The sequence below is a fragment of the Apis mellifera genome, linkage group LG9, assembly GCF_003254395.2.
Source record: "Apis mellifera strain DH4 linkage group LG9, Amel_HAv3.1, whole genome shotgun sequence".
NCBI lineage: Eukaryota > Metazoa > Arthropoda > Insecta > Hymenoptera > Apidae > Apis > Apis mellifera.
In genome coordinates this window covers 5,555,096-5,574,828 of record NC_037646.1, presented here as the reverse complement: position 1 = coordinate 5,574,828, position 19,733 = coordinate 5,555,096, and the positions used below count along the sequence as shown (strand labels likewise).

Here is a 19,733-nt window from a genome sequence, read left to right as displayed (position 1 = left end):
GAGGGCAACGAGAAGCATATAACGCTCCTCCAACAACACGATAAAGGGGCAGAGGGAGGGCGAGCAAATGCACACGTTATTGAGCGTGCCGGGCCGCGTTGTATTAATTTTCGTTTGCCTAACCTTTCGTCGTTTAATCGAGGCCGCCACCCCACAATCGAGCAGCGCCAAAATTTTACGATACGACGGGAATTTTTGCCATGGAACGATTAGAAAGTTTGCCTTGTTGTTACATTAATTGTTAATATCCTCGTTCTCGGTTTAACAAGGAAGGAGAAAAAAATGTTACGTTCTGATAGCAGAGAAACTCAGAATGTAATGATAAAAATAATAATTTGAAAAATAAAATCTATCTATATTTACAATTTTCTTAGGATAAAATTATTCCTTGAAATTTAGAAAATGTTTAGGAAGAAGAATTTCGATATTAAGAATTATTTAGTTAAAAAAAAAGAAAGAAAAATTATAATACTCGATTCAAAATTTAATTTTTCTACAATTAAGTAACTAAACTCGTCTCTACTCGTCCAAGCTCCCCTCCCTCCCCTCAAAATTTCATAAACCGTCCAGTTAAATTAAAGTTAGCTCGAGCAAAAATTCAAACAACATCATCGTACGAAGAAATTTCATTTTCGGGATAAATAACCCCGCATTTCCGCCCCTCTGAATTCGCCAACTCCGACCATCTGAACAGCCATCGTTTCCAGGGGATGATCCTCGTATCGAGGATCGCCATCTTCGAAATTGTCAAAGAAATTAACTCGTTTGCGTCCAATGACCATTAACAGCTCGGCCAAATCCTTGTTCCAACGCCCCTACTATTTCATTACCCCCCTCCTCTCTTCAAGCTTTTGCTACGACAATCCCCTGGAAGAACTCGAACAACCCCTAGGAAACGTATTCGCAAGATCGTTCGGTCTAATTTCTCCCCCTTTTAAGGTCTTGTAACAACTTGCGCGTTACAAGACACCACGAATGATCCAGAGCACTCGGATACACTCGACGAGGATGACTCGAGCTGTGAGAACGAACATCGTTACGTGGCTCGTTTTCCGGTTTTAATTAAATGGGGGGACCGTTTCCTTGGAAGATGAGACCGGTCGATTGAACGCGTTTTCCCAATTGCTGAGCATGTAGTATTGATTAATAATAAGGGATCGATTTCGATGTCTCTTCTCTCGAATAAAAATTGAACGACCAAGATATCAATAAAATAATATTTCTTTTGAATGAATATCGTGAGATATCGCGTTCTTTGGATATTTCAAATTTTGCATAAATATTCCACTATTGATGGAAATTTTCTTTCTGTTTTATACAAAATATCTAATCAAATAGAATCAAATGCACAATAAATATCGAAGAATACAGAAAATGTGATTATGGAGGAATCCAGGAATCTCTTCTTGGATTCGTACGATTTTTACCAACAGTTAAAATGATGGATGTAAAAATTGTTTCCTTTCCCTTCGTGATTGGTTATATAATATATTGGTTTGGAATATCGATAAATTTTTATCAGAGAGGCAAGGAAACGAGAGAAGAATTTTTCACAACGATCTAAAGATTTATTGAAAATCACGTACGTCTGATATTTGAAGAATTGGAATTCGAGGCTTTCATAATAAGGCACTTTTTGCGAGAACAAAGTTGTGACAGATTTTATGCAACACCCTCCTACGGTTACGTACAGAATTTCCTGTTGAAAAATGATTTTATACCTATAATTCCACGGCGTGGAATTCAAACGTGGATATTTTCACAACTGTAATGGAAGGAAATCTCTGCTAATTTGAATTTCAACTTGCACAAAGTGATTTGATCCTTTCAATTCCATCGTGAAACTATTTCTAAAAATTAATTCACTCGTTTTCGATATCCTCGAAATTTAAACGTCGAATTCATCTCGAAGGGAAAAGAAGAAGAAGAAAAAAATATATGGAATAAATCGCACAACAACAACGGTTGCTAAACTTTTCATTAAAACAATTCGTTCTATCGCGAATGCCTTAAAATTCATTATCCATGTTTCAATTACGAAGGATATTGTACGAAATTTCCTTTTCCTCTTTGGAATAATATAAAAATCTTCGTATAATTCTTATTTTATATTACGAAATCGAGAAAAATTCCTAAGTTTCTGAATTAATTCCCAAAGCTGAAGATGCTAATTATTACAAGATAATACAATTTCCTTTGATATTAAATTTTCTCACGAGTCTTCAAGTCTTCACTTCGAATACAGTGCTAATAATTTCGAAACAACTAAAAAAAACCCTTAAAAACCTGTAATAATAATTTCAAACTTTCTTGAAAAGAATTTCGTCAAAAAATCTCCCTTACTTCAATCTTTCGCACACAGGAATAAAAAAACTTCGAAATAATCACTAAAAAAGATCCTTAAAAATCTAATAATAATTTCAAACCCTCTTGAAAAGAATTTCGTCAAAAAATCTCCCTTTTCTTTATTTCAATCCCTCGCACATAGGAATAAAAAAATTTGTTCTACAAACTTATTAATTTCGATTCGCAGGGACAGAAAGATCGATCTTGAAAAGCGAATCGACAGGGGAGGGAGGGTGAAGGAGGACCAACAATCATCAACGATTATCGACGATACTCTGGATAGGAGCTAGAACCGATCATCATCGTTAAAACCTCATTTATCGGGGGTTAATCGCGTTGCCCGGCTTTCTCGATACGCCCAATTCGAAATTTTAAATGGAGAGGGCTTTTAATAAACGCGCAATACGTGAAGCGTTATCTTGGCACGAGATTCATACGTGTATGCGTGTACGTAGCGGGAAGGAAAAACGAAAATACCTAGGCCGTGTGCAACCGTAACGAAGGTAATTACATGCACGCGATGCGAAAGCGAAAGGGTCATTACACGCCCACTCGACGAGGCAAAATACGGTTTACAATCCGACCCTTCCTCTCTTTTTTCTTTTTTTTCCCCCTTTTTGGAGAACTTTTATTTATCAGAGGCGAGGATATCGTCAGGGATTCGTCGCTTTCGAGAAGATTATTCTCGCTGTCTTGTTTTAAAGAGAGTTATGTAAGAAAGTAAAATTTCGTTTCATTTCGAAACGAAAGAGACAATTAAAATTGAGCAATTTGTGATATCACGAAGGAATTCTCTTCATTCGATACAAATAAACGCTTGCCAAAATAGAAGAAGAAAAGAAGAGTTTAAGCTTGAAAAATATTTATTTATTTATCAGTGGAGAAAGATGGAGAAGACGATCGCTTTTCCTAATTCAAGATCCGCGAAAAAGGGAAACGATTCGAAAGATGTACACAGAAAGAGAAAGAGAGAACGTGTATGTGTGCGCGAGTTCAAATTCCGTTTGCATCCACTTCGCAGTTGTCACGCAATGAAACCCGAATTCGTCACGATTCCGGGTCACGTGCGTTCGAAATAACGTAATCCGGGAGACCAATAGCCGCCAATTAATATTCCGTATCGAGATATCGATGAATCGGGGACCGACATCGCCATCAGACACGTCGGTTTCCCGTGTCGGCGGCCCTCCGCAAACAATATGTTGCGCAAACGTAGAAATCCGGCGCCGATCGAATGGGGAGTCGTTTGTGCAACGAAAAGAGAGACACAGGCGGCTAATCAATCCGTGGAGAACCCGATCGAAATCGATAATTTGTTACTTTCAATTGCGGGGGAGGGAAGGATTGGTTGACATGTTCAAAATTTCGCAACAACCTCGGTTTGCATCTAAAAATTTCTTTGGAATAGAATGAGATTAGAATGTGTACAAGTTTTTGAACTGAAATTCGCCTGATTGAGAAAGTGATGATTGATTAAAAATCGTGCGACTCTTCGATCGTTCTACGAAATTCTCTTTATTTATCTACACAATTAATTTCAATTCTTCGTCAATCAAATTAAAAAAAAAAAGACGAAAGCCTTGGAAAATTTCGAAACGACAGTACTTGATTCTGCCTCCATAAAAATAAATAAATAACGAAACCAAGTTTTCAAACGAACAGACAGAGAAAGAAGCGAAGAATCGAAAGTCCACCGATGAAATGTATTTCGCGATTTATTATATGGAGAAGCTACGATTGAAAATAAAAAAAGAGAGAGAGAGAGAGAGAGAAGCAAAATTTCATTGGACAATCGTCGCGTAGCTTGTCCATTCTGTCTTGTCCACGGTTCGAGGGACATGAAATAAACAAAAATTCATCGATATCCAGGCCGGAGGTAATACAAGGCAATCGTTACAATCGTAATTCAGAGACGCGGGAGCAGAATAGGGAACAACTGGTACGAACAATTGATATCGCCTATGGAAAACAGGATAACGTATATTCCCAATTTCGCCGCCCGGCCAAAATTACTGGCGAGCGTAGTTTTATTTATTGGCAGCGGCAGAAGACGAAGGGCCGATGTCATAAACCGATTGGGAACCAGATAAATCCTCGTATCCTCATTTCCCTCTATTCGCGGGAAACGAAAAATTTCTCCAAGTGGAAAAATTAATCTCAACTTGTAGATTTTAAACTGAAAAGTTTCCTTTTGCGTGAGAGAAGAAGAGAAGGAAATAGAAGAATAGAATGAATTTAATTGAAAAATATTATTTAAAAAAAAAAAATAGAAGAAATTAAAAGATAAGGAAATCGATTGATATTACAGAATATTTTTACAAAAACATTTGTAATATTTTAGACAGAAATAAAAATATTCGTTTAAAAATATCTTAGATCGAGTAAATTTCCACTGTTTGAAATTTATATCGTTTCGAATGGAAGAATTTAATTCGAAATTCGAACAACTCGAAGATTGAACCGGTCTCCTGGAACGGATTGTGTTTGAATTTCGAGGGTCTACTGTACTTGCCTTTCCCGCTGGAAATATTACGCGAGCGTGATTCCCGTGGATCGAGTAAATTAATATTTGCCACTGTTTGAATGAAACGGTGGAGAAAAAAACGGGGTCGACGAGAGAGAAAGAAAGAGAGAGAGAGAGAGAGAGAGAGAGAGAAATAAAGAGGGAAATTGCGAGAATAAGGTAATGATAAAAAATTGAACAGCTGTGGGAAACTGGTTTATCATAACCAGTTATATGATTAACGCTCGAATTAAAAAATTTTTAAAAAGTTCGAATGTGTGGAATGTTTACGTCGATTCGACAAAAAAATGCAATCTTCTCCCTTCTAAATGGTCTCAAACTTTTCCTCTCTTTCTTGTTTTAACTAACACGAAATTCCAAATAGTCTTTCAAATTTCGAGCGCAACTTTCTAAATCTAAATCCCAAACGATCCGATCAAATCTAGAGAAAAAAGGAGAGAGCAGAGAGAGAAAGAAGAACAGAGATCCATCCACCCACCAAAACACGAAAGAAACCCTCGAAACTACGTCTTTCGAAATGTATTCTAAATATTTCTCCAGGAAACAAGGGGAAAAAAACGCGATTTCCTCTCGAGTGGGTGGAAGAAGGCGAGTGTAAACACCGGCTTGAACAAGCTATCCAGAATCGAATTCTCGCGAGGAAAGGTGGTTTGAAACCGCGAGAGAGTGTGGAGAAGTCCACACTTGGCCCGAAGGATCGCGCGCATCTTTATGCAGATGGACACGGACGGGCTTTGTAAATTTTCAGGACGAGCACCTCTTTAGAGAGGAGCGTGTTGTTGGCCTCGTGGCAACACGCGCTTTGCGGATTTTTCAATCACGTTTCCGTACTGACAGAATTAATAAAGCGGCGCGTGAAAGAGAGAGGAAGAGAGAGAGTTTCCAGACTCATTTCATGCAGAATCGAATTGGATTTCCAGGTCGAGTGTGTATCCGCCCGTAACAGAGAGACACGGACGCGTCCCTTTGATGTGCGCCACGACCTCTCGCTTTCTCCCTTTGTCTCTGTCTCCTGGCCGCGATAAAACGATACCATCTCGTCTCTCGTTACTTCGTTACATCGCCGCCGAATAATCGGTTTATAAAAATCTTCTCCCCCCCCCGGGGGAGAAATCTCTCCGTTGTGCACGTTAATAAACGCGTTCGAAAAATTCGAATATGCGTTCCGCGGAGATTGCGACAAATAGATTGGCATTGGATTCCCAATGGAAACTCGTTTTATTTAATTTAAACTGAAGGAAATTTTGTTCCGGATAATTCCAATTCACCATTCTACGTATCATTGAACGAGAACAGAAGATGATAATAATATAACACTTGTCGAAAAATTCATTGAACAATTAAAATCTTGAAATCTTATCCTATTAATAAATAACAACATTTTCACAATTCTACATATCATTGAATAAGAACAGAAGGAGGAGAATTTTATATTGCGAGAGGGATAATAATATAACATGTCGAAAAGTTCATTAAACAAACAATTAAAATCTTGAAATCTTATCCTATTAATAAATAGCAACATTTTCACAATTCTACGTATCATTGAACAAGAACAGGAGGAGAATCTTATATTGCGAGAGGGATAATAATATGTCGAAAAGTTCATTGAACAAACAATTAAAATCTTGAAATCTTATCTTATTAATAAATAGCAACATTTTCACAATTCTACGTATCATTGAACAAGAACAGGAGGAAGAGAATCTTATATTGCAAGAGGGATAATAATATAATACCTATGTCGAAAAATTAATTGAAGAAACAATTAAAATCTTGAAATCTTATCCTATTAATAAATAGCAACATTTTCACAATTCTACGTATCATTAAATAAGAACAGGAGGAGGAGACTCTTATATTGCAAGAGGGATAATAATATAAACCTTCGTTGTTTTAACACGTTTTAACTCAAAAAATTAATTGAACAATTAAAATCTTGAAATCTTATATTAATGTCTTAAGAATAAAGAATGTATAATGTCTTATAAAAATTTTATATTAATTATATAATAATATTGCTATTAATAAATAGCAACATTTTCACAATTCTACGTATCATTGAATAAGAACAGAAGGAGGAGAATCTTATATTGCAAGAGGGATAATAATATAACATGTCGAAAAGTTCATTGAACAAACAATTAAAATCTTGAAATCTTATATTAATGTCTTATAAAGAATATATAATGTCTTATAAAAATCTTATATTAATTATATTAAAATCTTGCTATTAATAAATAGCAACATTTTCACAATTCTACGTATCATTGAACAAGAACAAGAAGGAGAAGAATCTTATATTGCGAGAGGGATAATAATATACCACCTGTGTCGAAAAATTAATTGAACAAACAATTAAAATCTTGAAATCTTATCCTATTAGCAACATTTTCCATCCGTAGTTAACACCATAACAATCTTTATGATGAAAAAATAAAAGGAAAAGCGTAATTGGTTGCTAAACACACTATAATTGGGATCGATGGAGCAAAGTTCATCAGAAATGGGCCACGTTTATCGCAACACCCGAAAGATCGAGTCGTCCTGCACGATCGCGAGCGAGCAAGACGGGGTTTTAACGATAGTTGCAGGATAGAGGCCAGTCGAGCTCGGTTGGATTGGTACGTTTTTAGTGGTCGCAGCACTCGAACGTGCCAGAGCGAATATATTCTCCGCGAGTGCATACACGCGTGCTGAAATAGATAGCAGTGAATTCGCTCACGCTCCGATTTTGAGAACGTGTGTGCGTGTCCGTGCGCCGGGGATATAGCCTTTATATTCTTGCTATCTCGGTTCACGTGCAAAAGCGCCGCCTCTCCGAATATTTTCCCTCTAATTTAATTTGAACCAGTGGCGAAGTGCGGCGCACGCAGCATTATTTCGCACGTATCGCGCGTGGCGAGGGGAGATTGAGATTGAGACGAGGGGAAAGTAGCAAATGACAACGTATGATACGTTGGTGACTTTTTAAAAGATCGATTACACGAAAGGTATCCTTGAAACAGAGACTTCTTTTCTTTCTTTTCGATAGCAATTAGAGCATAATGATCAAGAGATAACTTGTAATCTTCTCGAATTTTTACATGGATCGAATTAATTATGATTTAGATTCTAATTTGAATCGCGAGAAGATGAAAATAGGCTAGATTTTGAAGAGAAAAAAAGAAGTGATCGACTGGAGATTTTCTATTGAACAAAGAGAAAGATTTACTACAATCCTTTAAATTTATTTGTTTCAGCGTTGTCCACGGCGAGGAGCGCGGCACTTTCCGATTCAAACTCGACGAGGATCGTAACGGACGAGGAGGACGACGAGTCGAACATCACGTTGGAAAAGTTCAAGGAAGATTTCAAGGAAAGGTACAGAAGACTGATACCCTACATGACATTCTACGTGGCCCACAACTTCGTGAACGGTCAACCACCGATCTCGCAAGGGGTCGCAGCCGCGAAAGACGCGCAACAAGTTATCCCCCTGGCGAGAAAAAATCAACAGCAGTTCGCCAGGACGTACCAGACGAGCCCTCGAAGGGAGAGCAATTATCGGGCGAGCGCGCGGAATCAAGAGAAGTTCGTCCCGTCGGTTCAATACGACCCGAGGAACGTGGGTGCGGACAACGATTACTTCACGCCCGTGAGATACAGCTCGGAGAAGATCAATTACGAATACGACCCGTATCAAAAAATAGCGGCGTATCCCGAAATACCGACGGTGGCCAACCAGAATTCCCTGCGGAAGGAGAACAGATACTATGGGAACGGGAGGCCGTTGCGACCTTACGCGACGAACGGCGGCAACAGGGAAGCACCGGTTGTTGCCAGGAAGCAACCGAACAAACCTGTCCACGGTGGTAATCACGACTACGTTCTGGATTATAACGTGAGGCCGGTCGGCAACGCTCCTATCAATTATCCGCTCAAGGATTTCCAAGATCATCGGCAAGTTCCGAACATCGTCTATCCGAACACGTTGGAGCTGATACCCGGGCTGAGGCAACCTTCGTTGCTCCCACAATTGCCACGAAATCCTAGCGTGAATCTCGAGCAGATAATGGAGAGCTTCCAACTGAGCGAGCGTTTGCCAGAAATGTTGAACAACGAAAACATAGACAACAGCTTGAGAACGTTGGTCGAGATACTGAACATTCTGCACACCACGAGGAAAGAAGAATTCCCCCAGATTCAGGCGCCGGTGGCGGCAAGGGTGCCGCAGAAGGCGGCCAATTTCAAGGGGCGGCCGCACACGAGGCCGAAAGTGATAACGGAGTCGAGGTTTCAGGCAACTCCCAATCCGATATACCTGACCGACGACCCCGAACGTTACAAGGGAACCTCGTACGAGGAGGAAGAAGGGAGGCCGAAAGGGCAATCGCCCCAATCGGGTTACCAGAGCAACAGTTTGGTGAACAACGTGGTCGAATATTACATCCCCGTGGTGCAAGAGATACCCGCGAGGTACAAAGAGACGTACCTGCCTAATACGATCAGACCTAACACGCAGCCCGACGAGATTCCTCCTATCGGCCATTCTTACGCGATCACGGAGGACGTAAGGGAGGACGTATTGCAGAAGGAAGAATTTCCGTTGCCGTTTCTTACCACGGAGAGCCCGACCCTTTACACTTATCACAGGCAACCGGACGAGATCTCGAAGCAAATTGTTCCTCAGACAGGGTTCAAGTATGGGGCTACACGAGGAAAGGCTAACATCGATTATCCGGCCTATTCCAGTATACCGCGTACGAATTTCAGTTGCAAGGAGCAACGGTATAAAGGATTCTTTGGCGATCCAGAGACTGGATGCCAGGTAATATTTTTCCGATTTGTTGAAGATATCTTTCGCGAAGAGGTAGGAGAAGGTAACAACAATTCCTGGTAAAGAGTTTACTTTATCAATCATTCTTTTAAATAGAATGTTTATAGATAGGAGAGGAGATAGGTAGAGGATGTTTTGGATCGCTACGATTCGGGGAACGCTGTATTTTCCTTTTTTTTCTTTTCCCCTCCCTTTTCCTTCTCTTCTCTCTTTTTCCGATCAAACACGTGGTAAACATAGAACTATTCCCGATGTAGAAATAAGTAAATAAATCTCGAAGCAAAAAAACTTTTAAACCTATTCCGAAAACTCGTGTAATAATGATAACGTTGTTTCTTTCAGGTATGGCATTATTGTGATCTTAACGGTGGTAAATCATCGTTTTTATGCCCGAACGGTACGATATTCAGCCAAGTGGCGTTGACGTGCGACTGGTGGTTCAATGTTAAATGCGAAACTACGACTCAATTGTACGTGTTGAATGAACGACTTTATAAGTATATACTGCCGATAATGCCAAAATTCCCGGAGGATTTCACCGGTCCGGAGGTAGACCGGTATTTGGAAATCAAGTTTAAGGAAATGGAAGCGAAATTGAAAGAGAAAAAGCTGAAGAAGCAGCAGGAAGAGAAAGAGAAAGAGAAAGAGAAAGAGAAAGAGAAAGAAAAAGACAAAGAGAAAGAGAAAGAGAAAGAAAAGTTCAAGGATAAGCAACAAATACAAGAGAAAAAAGATGATTGATATATCTAATTTATAATTATTTTAGTTTGTTAAATTATTGTAATTTTGCTGGTTCAAATCTAGCATTCATTTACCGTATCTTTGTTGCCATTATTTGTTATAAATAGCAACGAATGATTATAGGTTGTGTCACTTAAATATCTTCTAGGATGTGAAGAAATTTTGTGAAACTTAAAAATGTGCAATATTTTTGTTATAGATTTACGTGTGATTTTCTTTTTATATATATATATATATATTTTTTTTTTAGCGAATAAGAAAAATTTTTTATAAGATCTCTATATTGAAGAAATCAAATTATTTTACCACGATGAAATATTTAAACGTTATATCTAATTATTCAAGCCCTTAACAACAATTATAAATGCGAACGGACACGGATAATCGATAATGTCAATAAGTATTTCTCTTTCCCCTCTAGTCATATTTATACAGTGTAGTTATTTATGACAAGATTTAATATATTATTTTATAAAAAATTATTATACATGCAAAAATTAATGCTTGTTTTTAATTTGTTAAATACATCATATACAACGATTCGTATTCAATGATAAATAAATATATAAGAAATTAATTTGGAAATCTTTCACTTTTAAGAGAAAAATTTCTACAATTAAAATTATATATTGTGACAAATTAATTCTTAAAGTTTATATTTATACTCGATATTATGTCGCAAATATAAAATAAAATCATTTATTTATCATTTAATACGGATATTTTCTTATGACACATGCAATATAATTTCTAATAATTTTTTCGAATATCTAGTAACTTTTTGATTAAAACATAGAGAAAATTAATTCAAAAACTTACCTTTTGCGCCTGTTGAATTCTCTTCAGGTTCTCGGACACGTCATCAAACACTTTATAGAATTCTTCCAGCATTTCTTCATTCTGATAAACATTAAAATAAAAACATATTATTTCTTCAAAATGCATTGATAAATAATAATTAAATCAATCATATTATATCATATTTATATAATACAAACCTTCTTAACTAATGGTTGATAAATATGCGTTTTGTGCGATCGTAGCATACAGTGTGAACAACCCGATATATCACAATTTTGGCAATAATATCCTACTGGTTCATTACACCGTTCCGAACATGTATTTCTTATAGTGAAAGAATTTTCACTATTGTCTTCTGTTAACATTATTTTTGTATGATTTTGTAGTGCTTTTCCATGAATCTAACAAAAAATATAAATCCAAATATTTGTTTAAGATATAGTTTTTATATATTATTTTATATAGTATATAATGTCATTTCTTTTGAATTTATAAATATATAATAAATAATATATTATAACAAAAATAAATAATATATTAAGAAAATCATAATTATTTATTAAATAATACCTTTGTATAACAAATATTGCAAAAAAGAACAACACATTGTAGGCATTTTATAGTTGCTTGAATTCCACATTCATAACATAATCCTGGAAATAAGACATACTTTATTTTAATTTAAAATATGATTTAAAATAAAATTTAAAGTCATCTTCTAATAAGATACACACCTTTTATGCACTGTTGCTTTGATTTAGAAGTAGATAATTTAGAAAAAGAAATATCTAAATCATCGGTAATAATTGGTCGATTATGCGACATGACCATTAATCCTAATGTATATATATGTAAAGGTAATGAAAGTATATGATCATCCTCACATTGTGAAACAACATTACACAGAGGACAAGGTTTATTAACAAATAATTTCATACACTTGTCACATATTGTATGTCCACAATCTAATAATAAAGGAATAACACCACGTAAAGGAACAAATTCTGAAACAAACAAAAACAAGCTTTTTCAATATTTTTTTTAATTATATTTTGCAAATAAATATTTATAATGATATCTACATAATGTTAAGAACATCAATCTCTTATTATTCTAACCTTTAAAATAATATTCATATTTTTAACATTTGTAAAGAAAAGCAACGTGCAAGATAATGCTGCATATATACTTATTAGTAAAATATTACTAATTGGTACGAATATTTATAAAAATACACAAATAAATTTTCGCAACAAACAATTATTATAATAATAAAAAATTTCAAACAAATGTATTATGCATTATTAACGTATACAAGATATTAATGGATGGAAAAAAAAAGCCGGTAAATGTGATTCGAATATTCAACAATTACCTTGAAAAATAAATTGATGTTTGCACTGTATACAATACACGTTTCGAAGTTTTGTAAGTGGAAAATTGTAATTATGAATATACTTGTTGTTTTTGCGTTTAGTTAACATTTTTGTTCACTATAAATTGTTAACTTGTACAATCACCAATTTCGAACACGCACTACACGAATTAACGTACCATTTGAAATTTGCACGCTGCGAAACAACACGCGGAAACTCAAGAATAGGGCGGCACACGTTTGAATTTTAGCCCAGTGCCGGCACAAGATGTTGGCACTTTTATATTTCAATATTATTTCAACAATTTTTTCAATATATTTCAATATATAATACGAAATATTTAATATATATCTAATGGTTAATTAAAAATTGAATTCTATAGATAGATCATAATCAAAATATTAAATTTAATTTAATTTAATATTATATTTTATACGATTATAAAATAATGCGTCATTATGTGCCCTTTCTATGTATGTATATATATATATGTATAATTAATTTTTTTTTGTTAAACAATAATTTAATCTATTATTTTGATTTCACATTAAAATAAAATTAAAACTTTAAATTTATTATATTATTATCACATTAATACTTAGAAAAAATTAAATATAAAAAATATAAAAAATTATGAAACTTGTATTATTCACTAACGAACTAAGCGATAACTTCAGGGCATTGGAATTTTTTCCTGTTCGAATAAATTCAAAATTTTATATTCCTTCTTTTATATTCATATTTCTTATTTTGTATTAATTATAAAATAATAATATAATATTAATTATGCATATATATATAAATATATACATATATATATAAATTATTATATTTATTATAATATTCGAAAAATATTATTTTATTTATAAAAATATTTCACTTATCTTACCTATATATTCTGCAAATTATAAATATTTGAAAAATATTATCAATCACTTAACAAATCAATCATAATGATTTTAATGAAAAAATTATAAATTTAATAATTCACTTGTGAAAACTTATTATAAAAATAAAATGGAAAAAAACTATCTTGCGCACTTTGTCACGAACTTCAATAGTACGTGTGATCGGTAACATCCTAGCAAACCGGTGCAATTGTAGTCACGTGATAGCGAATAGCTCACAATTCTCAAGACAGATGCCGTTGCAATCTTGAGAACTGCACAATTTGGCAAAAACATAAAAAGTGAAGTGGATAAACAGCAAAGTTATGTTGAATTCTAGGTGCGGTCGCGACCAAAGATCCGTTATGATCCCACCTAATGCAAACGCTCCAGCGAGTAAGAGGATCGCAAACTTTGAACATCACATTTTAACTAGGTATTACTCGTAATTGTAATATTATAAATAGAAACATAATTTACATCATTCTCCATGATGGTTAAATACAAATCTTATATTGCAGTACTATACTTGTATACATGTCATACATGATGGAATGATGTTTTCTTCTATCATCTTTAAAGAAATATCCAATATTACTGTAAATGTTTATAGCTGCATATATTAGAAGTACTTCTTCAGAAATTTACTTATATATATTATTTATGTGATAAAGGTCATCGGTTGTATTTAGAAAAGAATATTCAAGTTTATCATTAGAAGAATAAAAATAGAAAATCAAACTGCAATCTGCTATCTTTTAACATTTGCACGGTAAATATCCAATATTTTTTTCAGTATTTAAGATTTTATATAGATAGATTTCCATCTATAGATTTTGCAATTATGTGAATTATATATGTATCTGTTTAACACAGAATTAAAAATTGAAAAGGTATTGTTCACATTAAACAATAGTGAAAAACATACAGAATTCATAATACATATTTTAAGTATAACAAAATATGATAAAAATTCATCATTAATTCAAAATTCTAGGTTCAAATTTCAATATAAAACGCAACATTGTTATACTTCAGAAATAAACGCAACAATGTGCATGATTCTAAGTAAAATTACCCAGCTGACTAGACATCCAACTGACAATTATTCGAGTTTTCATCTTTACGTAATCGTCGCGTTCGCGCGTGGCCACAAACCATAGGATAGGCGAGGCAAGAAGAAAGAGGAAGCGAGATATCGGATTTAGGCCGCCGTTCCAAACAACAATATATATGTTGTATGTATGTATGTATGCATGTATGTATATATGTATGTATGTACGTAGAGGTGAAGCGGTCTCTGGACTAGGCAAGCTGAGCGAAAGAGCTGTGGCAAGGTCTAGGCTGGCTAGCATTCAAGGTCGCATGCACAGCGCAAAAGCCCCCGGATCTATCCCCGCTCCAGATTTCTAGCGCCCTTTGCCTCTTCACCTTCTTTGTCGCTCTCACATATGCGTACACACATTTTACTTTCCTCTCTCTTTCCCTCTTTCTCTCACTCCTCTATCGTTTCTCCCTTCTCCTCGGTCAATCGAGTCTCCTCTTGCTCTTTCCTGTAATACATTCTCGCTCCCTCCTGTTCCTCCCATTCCATCCTCCTCCCTCTTTCTCTCAGCCCCTTCCTAATCGCCTGCTATTCCCCTCTCACGCCGCTTTGCCCTTTCCGCGTGCAACATCGATTTACTCATAAAAATTCCCCGCGTTCAACTTTATCACTCGTCTATTACTTCCTGGTCGATGTTCGACGTCTCTCGTTCTCAAATTTATCGTTGCAATAAATGCAACAAAAGCATGATCGATTCGTGGGGTAATTTAGCAGCAATGCCTGACGTTACTTGAATTGCTTATTTACATGTCCTCTTCTCGTGCATTCGCATATACGTATATGCGGAGTAGGCACGTGTATTATTGACACGCGCGACTTGCTAGCTAGGTATAAAGAGGAACAAGGATGTGCTGAGTCTGGTAAAGAAACGGAATCTCTGACTCGCAGGCGCAAATTCAAACTTGCTTTGTCCCGCAAACTTATATGAATAAAGTATTAACATGGAATGAATAAATGGTTCGTGGTTAAAGATACTTGTAATTACACAAATTCAGCATTACATAATTATAAATATCAAGTAATTCAATTTATGCGTATAACTGTATTGTGATTGAACAATATGAAACGCTTTTATTGTGAAGTTGTTTATTAGAATATATATGAAGAAATTCAACGGTTAATATCAAAAATATTAATATCAAATCTTTAAAGATGTTTTTACATCTTTATAACTATGAATATTGCATATTGCATAACGTTTATTATGATATAATTTAATAGTAGATAACGTTTTATTTATCTATTCCCATTTATTTGTCTTTTCCTCTGAAAAGCAGAAAGGAAACTGAGTAGGATGTTGGGTATCTCCTCTTCCAGCACAATACACAACTTGTTGAAATTTACTTGTAGTAAACAAAGGGCCAATGTATATTATCATGACAGATGTACCTTCAAAAATGGAAATTTTCATCCAGAAGAAACGTTATAAGCGAGATGAAGTTTATTGCAACGTATATATCACTTCATCTCAATGTGAATTATTTGTTATGGAAATTCTTACAGAATAGAATATAAATTTCGCCATTATTTAACTCTGAGGTCTGTTCCCCAACAAATTTCACTAATATTCTGAATATACTTGATCAATCTAGATATTATATCCACGATGTTCCAACACGATTCCATATATTCCGTTGACCTAGATTAGACATTAAGCGAAGAGATTCGCATTCCCCGTTTCCCTCCAAGCATGATGCCGTTGAAAGAAACAGATACATCAACGCTCGTTTTATAACCGCGAAACGAGTCCTGTGATCCGACAAACAGGCAGCAGTAGTAGCATTTTTAGCGGCGCAAAAATGCAAGGTGAAAACTAGATTTCCGAGTAGGTTAATATGGAAGCTGAGCAAAGAATTCCTCGTCGCAGGACAACGCGCGGCCACTCCCATAGAGAGAGAGAGAGGGGCAGAAACTGTAAGAAACAGAGATGGGATAGAGGAGAGTGTGAAATAGAGTGTATGGAATAGTCTGTGAAAAAGAGAGATCAATAAATAATTTTGAACTAGTGAACGGACAGAAAGCCATCGATTGAAATTTTCATCATGCTTTCGCACGCGCATGTTCGTTCAATTATTTATTCACGGAATAGCGAACGGACAAACGGGCGTCGTTGTTGGCGAGAAAAACGAGCGAGCGAACTGTTTGACGATGAGAGAGAGGGGAGAAAAAAAAAAAAGAAAAAAAAGAGAGAAGAGAAGAAACAGAGAGAACAAGATCCAAAATTTTCAAATGTTGTGGAAAGTTTCGAGAGAGGTAACGTCATTGAAACGCTAATCCTGCCTGTACCGTTTTCTTTCTTCGCAGTTCTTGGCGAAGATAGCCCGGGATACACTACAACTAATTTCACATTTAACGTTCACGCGTCGAATTTAAACTAACACGTGATCTCGCCGCGTTATTATTAGGTGTACCATATAAAGCGTACACCGGTGGTGGTTTTCCTAGCGAATTTCTGTGTTCCGACACAGTCGGCACAGTTTTAATATCGCTCGCGTTCACGTTCGGCCCGCGTCACCGTGGCGGCGCGTCCGCGCTTTAAATTCATTTCACGAAGTGCAGCAAACGTCGGGTTCGGGGGAAAAAAGGGCGACGCACACGTTTCGCCGTCCTCGAGCGTTTTCAACGGGCGGGCGGGCTCGCGTTACACAAGCGCGTGGAATTACAATATCGGATTTCATTTTCCTACGTTCATTTCAGGAGCGTAGATTTCTCGGAGAGAAAGAGAGCCGGAACCAACGCTCCTCCCGAGTGAAATTCACCGCCGCGCGGTGAACGGTTTCGCGCGATCACCGCTTCTCCTGTCCTCCTTTGGAGAGGACAAGTGTATATATTGTACACTAACCCGGCTAGGATGCTAGGCGTTTCCTTTGAGCGCGATATACTTCGTTGAAAATGCTTTCAGAGGCGTGGTGTATCGTTCTCTGGGAGAAGAGAAGGCACTCGTTCGACGAAAGCTGTACGATCCCTTGGAAACTTGGAGACTTGGAGACTTCCAAATAACCGATTAACCATACATTTTCCTCGCTATTAATCGCCCCGCAACCCAATTTTTCTAACCTGTTGAACATCGTGGAAATGGTAAAGAATCCGATACATATACACATCTAATGATTCTTCTAGCATCTTAACGACCCGTTCTTTCTCTCCACGATCGATTAATTATACATACCATTCCAGCTGCAATGATATTCAATGTAATTCAAGACAACGCTTATCCTCCCCCGCATCTCTTTTACCAAGCGGCCTGTAAAAGGGAACCTTTGTCAACTCGCCTCGTTACTCGAACACCGACGCATAAATGACTCGCATTTCGTACGCATTGCGTGGATCCGCGCATTCATGGAAAGAGGAACGAACGATACGAAGCAACGGTGTATATATATCCAGCCAGGAATCAGCAGTTGGATTCCGTAGAAATTTTCGTGGCTTGCCCAACGTGGGCAATAACGCGGATTCGGCCATCGTTTATCACCACTTGTAGCTCTATTCTGGCCGACCTAACCGTTTCCCTCGTGGAGGAGGAAGACACGAGGGTGGAACCGTCTCGCTTCTGCGACGGGTTGTTTAGCCGGGTCATGACGCATGTACATGCCCTCTTTCAACCCCTTATTTTCAGACCGTTTTCCCAGGTATCGTTGCCATTACCTTCTCTCGTCACTGTATCTCTTTCCTTTCTTTTCCTTTCCTTTTTTTCCTTTCATCTCTCTCTCTCTCCCTCTTTCCTCTCCATTCTCCCCTGCTCACTTTCCGAGCGAATTGAGGGCTCGACGACTACGACGACACGAACACGCCTGTGTAAACCGTCCCATTCTCCTGCAGCTATGTATATACCTATATACAATTGCTGTTCCCCGACGTACGAGGGAGACAGTGGTCTGGCACGCGACTCCCGTGGCTTCCTCCACGTTCCCATTCTACTTTTGCTCCATCGACGCACAGCTGATCCTTCTTCCCTCGTGTCTGGCCAGATACCATCCTCTAAAGGGGAAAAAAAAAAAGAAAAAAGAAGACCAGCGTGCCATGGAAAGTCAATGAGACAGCTGTAGTCTGAACTAAGTAACTCCCTCGACGAGATTGATAATGAACTGTTCCGATTGGAAACAAGATATTATTTGTATAATCCTCTTTTGTTCAATTTTTCCTGGCCAGTTTCTAACTTAACCAGGAACCACCACCCTTAACCTGGATAAAGATGCGGGCCAACGAGGGACGCTTTACTTTCCCTTTGGAAGGAAGGAAGGTTTTTCATCGGTCTTTGAGCCACGACAAGGCACACGATAAAGAAGAAAGTTTACGGCAAAGATAGTATTAATTAATCGCCGCTCGTGTATTAATGCCTCGTTTCTCGTAGTAACGAAACTGTAGCGTGAAACTTTTAATATTCCATCGGTATTCGTTCTTCCTTTCTTTCCTTCTCCCTTCTTTTTTTCTAACTAAAAATCACGCGAACTCTGCAACACAGAGACAGATTAGCGACGAGATCGAAGCGATCGAGGAGGAATAAAGGAGGAGGAAAGGAAAGGAAATTAACAATACCTCTTTTTTTCTCCCTGTCGTCAATTTTATTGCGACTTCCAGCAGATAGGCAGATTCATCGTGGCCGGTTGATTGCACGTTGATATCCACTTCGAAGACCAAGATACGAGCACAGCACAGGGAAGATGATGAAGTGAGAGTGATCGATAGTCGAGGTGATCTCTTTTTTTCAGTATTTCCAACTTTTCCCCTTCCATCCCCTTTTTCCTTCCAACACTCCTCCACGAGAGGGAGTTTCTCACTCCGGTCTCCGCGAGAACGACGGCCTCGGCCCCGCTTTCTTTGCAGCTTTAACGCAGCGTCTATACACAAGTTCGTTGCGATACGTGTCCCGATGCAAATGTATACACCCACATTGTCAACGGGCAACAATGACGACGACTTGTTTTTTCTTTCTCTCCGACTCCCTTTCAAACTCTTTCTTTTTCTCTCTCTCTTTCTCTTTCTCTTTTCTGTTCCTCCACGCTTCTGGGGATATCTGGGGTGGATACTTTGCACGTACGAGTGCGTTAAACAATGAAATCTTTCAATTATGGCAAATTGCATGGTTGGCGGACGAGTTAATGATCAGACCATTGAAGGAGGTTCGGTGCGTTGA

The 19,733-nt window shown here is 37.1% G+C and overlaps 2 protein-coding genes and 1 long non-coding RNA gene across 5 annotated transcripts in view; 2 read left to right on the top strand and 1 right to left on the bottom strand.

Annotated features, from left to right (window-relative positions):
* LOC102655639 overlaps positions 1 to 10,988 on the top strand; it is a 44,100-nt gene extending 33,112 nt beyond the window's left edge. Inside the window, exons 1-3 of one of the 2 annotated variants that reach the window (XM_026443031.1) lie at positions 7,357 to 7,863; positions 8,113 to 9,680; positions 10,032 to 10,988. In XM_026443031.1, the coding sequence (XP_026298816.1) occupies positions 8,256 to 9,680; positions 10,032 to 10,430 (1,824 nt within the window). In that variant the 5' untranslated portion in view covers positions 7,357 to 7,863; positions 8,113 to 8,255 and the 3' untranslated portion in view covers positions 10,431 to 10,988. Of the gene's footprint in view, positions 1 to 7,356; positions 7,864 to 8,112; positions 9,681 to 10,031 lie in introns of those variants that run through there. The other variant, XM_006560766.3, reaches the window with a different exon arrangement.
* LOC724356 (RING finger protein 17) overlaps positions 1 to 12,935 on the bottom strand; it is a 203,393-nt gene extending 190,458 nt beyond the window's left edge. For both annotated transcript variants that reach the window (XM_001120177.5, XM_006560764.3), the window contains exons 1-5: positions 12,607 to 12,935; positions 11,966 to 12,235; positions 11,802 to 11,884; positions 11,429 to 11,632; positions 11,250 to 11,330 (exon numbers count right to left, since the gene is read on the bottom strand). In XM_001120177.5, the coding sequence (XP_001120177.2) occupies positions 11,250 to 11,330; positions 11,429 to 11,632; positions 11,802 to 11,884; positions 11,966 to 12,235; positions 12,607 to 12,715 (747 nt within the window). In that variant the 5' untranslated portion in view covers positions 12,716 to 12,935. The remainder of the gene's footprint in view (positions 1 to 11,249; positions 11,331 to 11,428; positions 11,633 to 11,801; positions 11,885 to 11,965; positions 12,236 to 12,606) is intronic.
* A 655-nt stretch (positions 12,936 to 13,590) lies between these two features.
* Positions 13,591 to 16,493, top strand: LOC100578430. Its single transcript, XR_408859.3, has 3 exons — positions 13,591 to 13,930; positions 14,016 to 14,266; positions 14,492 to 16,493. It is a non-coding gene; the product is annotated as an uncharacterized LOC100578430 (long non-coding RNA).
* The last annotated feature ends 3,240 nt before the right edge of the window (positions 16,494 to 19,733 follow it).